The following is a 10115-nucleotide window of genomic DNA, read 5'->3' as shown; positions in this document are numbered from 1 at the left end:
GTTTGGTTTGCTAGAAACAGATCAGTTGGCATGGAGAGGCCACTCCGGTTATACTTGTGGGATCAGACTGAAATTGATAATGGATTGTCCTCCCCTTGCTACTCCAACTATAGCAAGGAATCCGTCAACAGTCAGTAGCTAGCTGCGAGAAGAGGCATTCGAGGGAGACGAACTGCGAGATAGGGTAGGAAACCGACCTCGATTCCATGGGTCCGTCCAACAAGACGCGCCCCATGGAGGAGGTGCCCAACGCCGATGGTACGCCCATCGTCGGCGAAAGCGCGCGGCGTCGTGGAGGGCGGGGGTGGCGAGGCCGATCGCCGCAGTCGCCTCCCTCGAATGGCGGCGAGGAGGCTGCGGCGGATTAGTGCGATCACGGAGGCGCAACGGCGATTTGGGCTTCGTGTTCGTGGTGGGAGTGGGACTCCGGTGAGCGGCGGCGCGGGGGTTCCGCCGTGCGCGGGCAACCCCCACGCGCTCCTCCCGCCCGCACGCTAATGTGCAGGGTGGTACGACATGGGCCTCGGTAGGCTTTCCATATGGACTGGACCTGGTAAATAGTTGGGCAGGGCCTTGAAAAAGTCGTGACTGCTTGGGCTCCTCACAAAAAGGGCCTAGAACGTCCCCTGCCTCAGTCAAAAAAAAAAAAGGGCATAGAACGGCCTGGATTATTTCTTCTTTGACTCTGTTTGAGACAATTTTATTTTAACTACATTTTGAATAAAAACGGGCTTTGCTCCCACTACTAGTTTCCATAAGAACCTTGTGGATAAAAAGCTTAACGTTTGACACATCAATTCTACGGGAGAACATAGGGTGGACCTAGGACTAGGAGGCGCAAGTGTTCCCTCGTCGGCAGCGAGCGTGGCCTCCTTGCTCAGACACGGTGATGGAGGAGGAGGGCAAGAGTGGGGATGGGGGGGTAGGGGCTGCGACCCTTGAGGCAGGCCGCGGGCGAGGGACAAAGGTCGAAGAATTTTAAGGATTTCTCCCACAATAGCCTGCGAGCGATTTCCACTTCCATGTTGAAAGAGAACACAGATATAAGAATTGCGGGTGGAGGAAGCGACGTCAAAAGCGTTTGTGTGTGGGGTCTCATGCTTTTTTCCCTATAAGATGGTGAGCAGCGACTCTAAATAGGGCATTTGTCTAGTTTTCCACCTCCTCACTTTGGACATACTAGCTTGGTTCCTTCTTTAGCTTGCCTTGCCATGCTTCCATATCAGCCCGAGCGAGCAAAATTTGCTCACCAATGGAAGCAAGAAAAATACCTTGCTCGCATAGGCTACAACATGTCCATCTTTTGTTTCTAGCTCAACAAGACAACAATGGCCAACGAGGGATCCAAACAACCTCTTTGTCTCCCTTGGTAGAGAGCCATTAGGATACAGGCGAGAGCTCTATACCACACACCAAAAATAACGTCAGACGTAGACAAAGTGAGGCGATTAAGGCTGTTGAATGGGGTATGGGAGACTGAGTATAAGAAGGCCAAGGCGGCAGGGGCGAGCTAGGGACTTATGGGACAGGGCTCATCTCCCCCTTGATCTTCCCACCTCTCTTCTTTCCCTTCATCTTTCTCCTTCCTCCTCTGTATCCATGACAGGAAAATTTAGTAGGGGCTTAGGAGGGCTCCATGAGCAACGTGGGGGTAGGGGGAGCTACAGCCCTCCTATGCCCCACCTTGGATCTGTCCCGGCTATGTCTGAGATAAATATGAGGTCATGAAGAGTGAGAGAAGATGATGATGGGGGTGGTGGGTGACAGGATAGTGTCTAAGGTGAGAAAAAGGGATAGTGTCATTGACATAAGCGGCAAACATTTTGTTTTACATGAAGGTGAGGTCATGGGCCCATAGCAGACTGGCCAAAATGCTTTAGCTTGATCAACTAGTCTACACTTAGACCGTTCAGAACAGCTCAGCTTCACTGGTGAAGTAGGGTTTTTTTTTTTTTTTTTTTTTTGCTTTAGCTCCACACGCTGCTCTATCAATGAAGCTAAAGCTGTTTTGATGACGCATTTGGCAATTTTAAGAGCACGTGCCTGAGGAGTATATGTGGCTTGAGCAGACATGCTTTTTGCGAAAAAATATTAAAAAGACATGACTGGATGTAATGTAAAGGTTTTAAATCTACGGCTATATCCGCTATAGCTGTTTGAGGCATGCCAAGCTATTTGCATCTATGTACAACTTAGTTGGTATAGCCCGCTATAGACTCCGCTATTAGCTGTATGAGATGCCATCCGTGAAATACCTTCGCTGAAGATTTGAATATAAGACAAGATGGCCGCTGCAAATGGGTAAGGTGATGATGGGACAAGTTTTGAATCAATCAGTAGTGTGTGAAGAAGCCCGGAAATCGGAGAGAATTGAGTTGGACCTGCATCTGCATGCTAGGTGGAGGAAGGTCCGGAGTTTGCGCGCGGCCTCTGCTTGGAAATGGATGGCACTTTCCGTAGTACTCCGGTCCGTGTAGAAGTCGCATGCAGTGGCAAGCTGGGATTGCTAGGCATTCGTGGTCACCCCCAAGTAGAGGGAATTCTTGCATGCCGGGCGTCCTCCTCCTTCCGCGAGTACGTCATCCTCTCTTCTCCGATCCCGGCGTGGAGCTAGCGTCGTCCGCCATCTCCCCGGCCGGATCCCTCATCCCTCTAGGTAGCTACTAGCTAGGCCGGCCAGGTGATCGTCGATTCGATCTCACAATCCAATAATCAATCGATCGATAGAATAAGGAGTAGCAACAATGGGGGGCGGCGGCGGCAACACGCGGGAGCTGGACCAGACGCCGACATGGGCGGTGGCGTCGGTGTGCGGCGTGATCGTGATCATCTCCATCCTGCTGGAGAAGGGGCTCCACCACGTGGGCGAGTTCTTCTCCCACCGCAAGAAGAAGGCCATGGTGGAGGCCCTGGAGAAGGTGAAGGCGGAGCTCATGGTGCTGGGCTTCATCTCCCTCCTGCTCGTGTTCGGCCAGAACTACATCATCAAGATCTGCATCAGCAACCACGCCGCCAACACCATGCTCCCCTGCAAGCTCAAGGCCGTCGAGGCCGTCGGCGGCCACGGCAAGGAGCCCGCGGAGGGCGCCGCCGCCGGGGGCGATAAGGGGCACGGCAAGAAGGAGGGCGCCGTCCCTGGAAAGAAGAAGGCCGCCGCCGCCGCCGCCGAGCACCTCGGCGGCGTGCTCGACTGGCCGCCGCCCTACTACGCGCACAATGCGAGGATGCTGGGGGAGGCGAACATGAAGACCAAGTGCCCCGAGGGGAAGGTGTCGCTCATCTCCATCAACGGCCTGCACCAGCTGCACATCTTCATCTTCTTCCTCGCCGTCTTTCACGTCTCCTACAGTGCCATCACCATGGCGCTCGGCAGGGCCAAGGTCAATTTTGATTTCTTTGTTTGCATTGGAATGAAGAAGCTAATAAGGATGATATATCTATATATCTCATATATGATTGCTCGCTTCATGCATCTCTTTTAATTTGAAGCATGCAGATACGTGCATGGAAAGTGTGGGAAAAAGAAGCTGCAGGCCAAGACTACGAGTTCTCCAATGGTACATTACATACTCCTGTATAGTATCTTGGGTTGTTCTGCTGATCGAATTTGTATATATATTAAACTGTCAACTTATTTATTTATTTATCCCTGCGTGCAGACCCGACGCGGTTCAGGTTCACCCACGAGACTTCCTTCGTGAGGAACCATATGAATGTGCTCAACAAATTCCCAGCATCCTTCTACATCGTAAGATGATTAACATATATACAGTACAGTAACTTTCTGAAACGAAATGAGATGAATTGGTACAGGCAGACAGGCAGACAGACTGACTGACTGACAATTGTGTTCCGGCAGAGCAACTTCTTCCGGCAGTTCTTCAGATCCGTGAGGCAGGCAGACTACTCCGCGCTGCGCCACAGCTTTGTCAACGTATATATGTCACCAGCTTGTTCATTCATTATATATATATATATATATATATATATATATATATATATATATATATATATATATATTAATTGTTTAGCAACCAGCAATATACTTGTATTGTATAACGTACCTGCAGGTGCATCTTGCCCCTGGCAGCAAGTTTGATTTCCAGAAGTACATCAAGCGGTCACTGGAGGACGACTTCAAGGTGATCGTGGGGATCAGTCCTCCCCTCTGGGCTTCTGCTCTCATCTTCCTCTTCCTAAATGTCAATGGTGAGCTAGCTGCTCGATCCATCTTCTATCATCCTATCCTAGCGTGTTCATGTTGATGCATGCATTATTCCTCTATATATATTTTGCTCTGGTTGCTCCACTATAATATAATCCTCCATCCATGCAATATAATGTGCAGGATGGCACACCATGCTCTGGATATCCATCATGCCGGTGGTGATCATCCTGTCCGTGGGGACCAAGCTGCAGGGCATCATCTGCCGCATGGCCATCGACATCACGGAGCGGCACGCCGTGGTCCAGGGCATCCCGCTCGTGCAAGTCAGCGACTCCTACTTCTGGTTCGCAAAACCACCCTTCGTGCTCTTCCTCATCCACTTCACCCTCTTCCAGGTCCGTGCTGTCTTCCATTGCTCTGCCTTTGTTTGCCTCCATTTGCAGTGTGCTCAGTCTCTCTCCTTGCTCTGCATGCATGCTCTCTGTCTCTGCAGAATGGCTTCCAGATCATCTACTTCCTCTGGATTCTGGTACGTACCCGGCCATTTCAGTTTATAAACCTGCAATGCATGTAAATACGTATTGTACACACCTGCTTCAGCTGTGACTAATGGAGATGTCTGTCATCTTGAATTGGTTCTCTGAATCTGCACGTAGTATGAGTACGGTATGGACTCGTGCTTCAATGACTCCAAACGATTCGTCTTTGCACGCCTCTGCCTTGGGTACGTATGATGAGCTAGAATCTGATCGACCTGAGATGCAGTGGAATAACAAAACCAACGACGATGATCTCTATGCATGCAGGGTGGTGGTCCAGGTGCTGTGCAGCTACGTGACGCTCCCGCTGTACGCGCTCGTCTCCCAGATGGGCTCCACCATGAAGCAGTCCATCTTCGACGAGCAGACCTCCAAGGCCCTCAAGAACTGGCGCGCCGGCGCCAAGAAGAAGCACCCCATCAGCTCCAAGCACGAGCACGGCGGCGGCGGGGGCTCCCCCACCGCCGGCGGCAGCCCCACCAAGGCCGACGGCGACGCGTAGAGGAACGCTAGCTGGAGACGACGCCGGCACTACACGGCGCTGCAGGCCGGCAGCGAAAAGAAAGGCCAGGAAGGCAAGTACGATCGACTTCATCAAGATCGATCGACGACTGATCCATCCGTCGCCTCCTCATGAAGCAGCTAGCAATGCAACCTTTAACTCGATCGATCCAGCTTTCTATATATAATTTGTTATATATATATATATATATATATATATATATATATATTTTATTTGTATGTAATTAATTGTACCAGTAGCAATCAACATGCGTACGTGCGCCGCATGTAATGTACCATGAACTATGCATGCGTACGTACGGTGTATAGGAACGTACCTTAGCAGTATGCAGAAACAATCTCTCTTCATTTTGTTTTTAATTTATAAACCACAGTTCAGTGTAGCTATATGGAAGAATTTACTTTCAGTAAACTTATTTGGATTCATAAATGCAAATACTCATGTTCTTTTAACCTGATCAAACATAAGATAGCTAGTTTGATTTGAAGAAAACAAGAATTGAGTGACCGAGGTAAATACTCCACCACGGGAGGCCGCGGCTTTGCCGAGTGTTTTTACACTCGGCAAAGAGCTCTTTGCACTCGGCAAAGGCTTTGCCGAGTGTAGCACTCGGCAAAGTCCGCTTGGTAAAATTTTTCTTGGCAAAGGGTCTTTGCCGAGTGCTTTTTATCGGGGCACTCGGCAAAATAAAAAAAAATTTGCCGAGTGCTTGGGGCGGCACTCGGCAAAATATTTTCGGCCGTTGCGGCGTCGGCCGTTAACGGTTATTTTGCCGAGTGCCCGACCCAGCACTCGGCAAATTTTTTTTTATTTTTTTTAAAAATTACTTTGCCGAGTGCCCCAGCCCAAGCACTCGGCAAAGGTTTTTTTTTAAAAAAGTACTTTGCCGAGTGCCCCTGTCCAGGCACTCGACAAAGTTTTTTTTTATTTTTTTTAAAAATTACTTTGCCGAGTGCCCCTGCCCAGGCACTCGGTAAAGTTTTTTTTATTTTTTTAAATAATTTCTTTGCTGAGTGCCCCTGTTTAGGCACTCGGCAAAGAATTTCTGATTTTTTTTTAAAAAAAAATACTTTGCCGAGTGCCGCGGCGAGGCATTCGGCAAAGAAAATTTATATTTTTTTTTGAAAAATCTTTGCCGAGTGCCTTGCCCATGGCACTCGGCAAAGACCCCGAGAATTGAAAAAAAATTACATTCCATTGTAACAGACAATATATATATACACTACTGGAATCTCGCTTTTTTCTGTGGGTGCGAAAACACACAGAAAAATGCGAATACCGTCAGAAAAATATTTTTCTGACGGTGTACCCTCAGAAAAATACCCACAGAAATATAATGACAGAAAAATCGAATTTTTCTATGGGTTCACCGTCAGAAACAATTTTTCTGTGGGTCTCACACGCACAGAAAAATTATGTTCGCCCAGATTAAAACTAATTGAATTAAATTTTGATAGTTATACACAGGACCCACTGACACCCTTCACATATCACTCACCTCCACAAAAAGCATCAGAAATCCAAGCTCACCCAGCAAAGCAAGGCTCCAAAAACCCCATTCATGATCATGGCGAGTACTCACTTGTGCACCGTCTCTTTGAACTTCTCCTCATCGAGGAACTCACATTTGAAAGTATATAATTACCAAAATTTCACAAAAGAAATACCACAAGACAGTGACCATCTCCAGAAATTTACCCATTATCAAGAGCAAAGGAACTCGAGAAATGGCTCAGATTTACCCATTATCAGCATGACAACTGCAACTTAACTTCACTTGGAGCTTAATTTAATTCTCTCTCTCTAATGGAAATTGAACTGGCCACAAAACTGGTTGCTTGTACAGTTGTACTGGTACAAGCCATCCTAGTTAAGCAGCAAATAGAACAAAATATCCCAAGTACTAGCTCATAAGGTGCTAAAGTGCAGAAGTTCTCTAATGGAAACTTATTCATCACAGCCACTCAAGAGTAGTACAAAACAAAACAAAACAAAGTCACAAGGCATAGTTAGGGAAGGGGAGAGCAGCGCGGCACGAGACTTGGGTTCCATATCATCTCAGCTCCGCAAATATCACATATCAAAATGATTGATTAGGTTGATATATGCAAGATATTCAAGATACTGTTTTCATAGCATCTCCAAGCTGCAGGATGCACCCCCAATTTCAGTCCCCTAAAGCTGAAATATTTTTGAATGTGTCACCTCAGTTTTTCCATCTGAAACAATGTAGAAGCATATAGACCATTTTATTTTAGAGAAAGACATACAACCAATAGAAAGAGATAATAGCAGTCATAAACGTATAATCCATTTGTCCAAAAATTGAATTACACCAACTAGATCAATGTAATGGTCTGAATTTTTAGACGCAAGCAACATATACGCAACTGTATTTTCAATTCTACTACGAACCACATATCAATCTCACTAGATCTCTTTTTAATTTAATTCTAACACAACCAGACATGACATAGAAATATTAACTTTTTACTAAATATACAAATGTTACTACTGCTAGTCATCATATAAATTCACAGGTCTTATCCTTACTGGCACTTAAAGGCACTGGAATCACCAACCCACAAACTGAAATAAGTACAAACATTTCTAGTGGTCAGACTGCTGCTTGTGCCAACATGTCTGTTTTTTTATCAACAATGGCATAAAAAAAAGGACTAACATCAAGGCAAGTGCTATCTCTGCATACCATGATATAACTTGAATGATGATAGTGCATACTAAGAGAACTGTACAATAAAAATCAGTTTTGTAACTCGGGTCTTGATTTGCATACTCCACAACCAGCAGCTTTAGCAATGTCAAAGAAAATTTAATCCATCAATAAACTTAGAAACAACTGTGCTTTAGCACAGTGGAGACAGCTTAGTACCTTTCATCTCTGGCAATATCCTGTGCTGCAAGCATGATTGCATATGGGATTATGCATCACAAACTGCTTTATCCTTCATGCTACCTGCCAAAAAGATTAAAATGGGTTTGTAAAAGGAAAATAATGCTGCAAGTGTTATATACAACGGACTGGACTAACCTGACGAGATGGGAGCAGCCTCGCAGTCCATTCTTCGATCTCCTTTACGCCAACATCAAAGCGAGGGCTAATAACACCACATTTGTTTAGTCTTCCATTCAGTTCCACCACAATCTTCCCAGCACGGTGGTCATCCACATATTCGAACTCACCAATGTAGCCTACATAATGTAACACTAATCAGGGACATGTCCTCAGAATGGAGCAATTGAAATGGGGCATAAGATTTGAGAACTAACCATGACGCTGCATGACTGTCAAGAACTTGATGATCACCTTGGATGACGGCCTGATCATGACCTGCCTTTTCCCCCTCTTCTCAGCATTGTACATGGACTTGAGCGCATCATTGAGCACACTGACCCTCACCATGCTGACCTTACCAGAAGAAAGAGATAGAGTTGTAAGGGTCCCATGACAGACACAATAGCATAGGAAACAGCCATTTACATCTATGTAACACAACCAAAGGTATAAGTAACCATGTCGCTATATCAATGCAAAATGATGCAAAGGTTTGCTTATTCAGTACAAACCTTCATCTCCCCCCCCAAAAAAAACATCCAGTGCTATATTGAAATCATGTCAAAAAATGCATTGCTAAAGGAGGTAACAACAAGCTTAACCACATTATACATATCATTGAAAGTTGATACTCAGAAGAAAGATAACAAAAGGGTATGTAGACCCAAATTGCTGCCAACTGGAGACCCAAAAAGTGAGGGATCTCTCAGCACCAAACACCTGCAGACTGATGTACTTATTCACTAATAACAAACTAACATATCGGTTTGCTGGCAACAGTTGACCGAATTTATTTCAGACCTACAGGAAGGATGGAAACCGAATATGCACAACCAGCAATCACAGCCTACTTCGAGATCTTCCACAACAAAGTAAAATACCTAAATGTGCATCTTCCACAACACAGTAAAATACCTAAATGTGCATCGGCGGCGAGGCAACGGGCTAGGGTTTCACCGCGAAGAGGGGGCAGTCGGAGGATGGATTGAGGACTTGGAGAGAAGCCGAGGATGAGTCGACGTCGGGAGACCCAGAGAGTCCGGAGGAGAGGGGCCGGCCGCCGCCTCGTGGAGGGGGTTGGTGGCCTCGCCGCGCCGCCACGTGGGGAGTAGGGGAGCTGCGCCGCAGGGAGCTGGTGGGGAGGAGGTGCGCCGGCGTGGCCGCGGAGGGCGGCGCGCGGCGCGCGGCGCGTGGCGCGGGGGCGAGGGCGGGCCGACGTGGGCGCGGATGGCTGGCTGGCTGTCTGAGGCTTGGACTGCCCGGCCGGCCGAAATCGCCTAAGTGCCCCACCCGCGCCCTTTGCCGAGCGCCAGATTTTTGGCACTCGGCAAAGAGCCCTTTTGCCGAGTGCCTTATTTTTTGCACTCGACAAAGAGCCCCTTTGCCGAGTGCCATGCCCCGGAACTCGGTAAAGTTTTTTATTTTTTTTTTGTTTTTGGCCTCCAAATTTTTTGTGCAGCCCTTTTAAAGGACCAGGAACTCCTCCTTAGAATTTGGGGATTTTTTGTGGCTTTTTGATATATTTAGTTACTTTATTTCGTTTACTTGAATTTTTTTTGAAAAATATAAATTTGAACTGCACGTGGTACGAATAATGGAATTTAATGATTCAAAAAATGATAGTCATGTTACTGAGTGTAGTGTGAGGCCGTATCCAGAAACGGACCTGAATTTTCGGACATATTGTTAACGAAACATGACCGCATGCGAAGTGTTTTTAAATTCTATAAAAAGCAAACGAAGTCTGAAAATCATTAAACTTGTTGAGATGTCGCGATATCGTATGTGGAGGCTATGATAAAATTTTCA

General features: G+C 46.8%; 2 protein-coding genes across 2 annotated transcripts; one reads left to right on the top strand and one right to left on the bottom strand.

Moving 5' to 3' along the window:
* Positions 1-2498: 2498 nt before the first annotated feature.
* On the top strand, positions 2499-5553 carry LOC136528005 (MLO-like protein 9). The gene is made up of 9 exons (XM_066520882.1): positions 2499-3380; positions 3497-3557; positions 3660-3748; positions 3860-3934; positions 4071-4209; positions 4349-4563; positions 4662-4697; positions 4825-4892; positions 4975-5553. Exons 1-9 carry the CDS (start codon positions 2745-2747, stop codon positions 5207-5209), a joined length of 1554 nt encoding a protein of 517 aa, XP_066376979.1. The 5' UTR covers positions 2499-2744; the 3' UTR covers positions 5210-5553.
* A 2630-nt stretch (positions 5554-8183) lies between these two features.
* LOC136528007 (small ribosomal subunit protein uS8z/uS8w-like) lies at positions 8184-8688 on the bottom strand. The gene is made up of 3 exons (XM_066520886.1): positions 8522-8688; positions 8283-8443; positions 8184-8207 (listed from the first exon to the last, which is right to left on the bottom strand). The coding sequence occupies exons 1-3, from the start codon at positions 8652-8654 to the stop codon at positions 8199-8201; spliced, it is 303 nt and encodes a 100-aa protein (XP_066376983.1). The 5' UTR covers positions 8655-8688; the 3' UTR covers positions 8184-8198.
* Positions 8689-10115: the final 1427 nt, after the last annotated feature.

Source organism: Miscanthus floridulus, chromosome 19, assembly GCF_019320115.1.
Source record: "Miscanthus floridulus cultivar M001 chromosome 19, ASM1932011v1, whole genome shotgun sequence".
Lineage (NCBI taxonomy): Eukaryota > Viridiplantae > Streptophyta > Magnoliopsida > Poales > Poaceae > Miscanthus > Miscanthus floridulus.
Note: the sequence above shows the minus strand (reverse complement) of the source record. Positions and strands in the feature narration are given on the sequence as shown.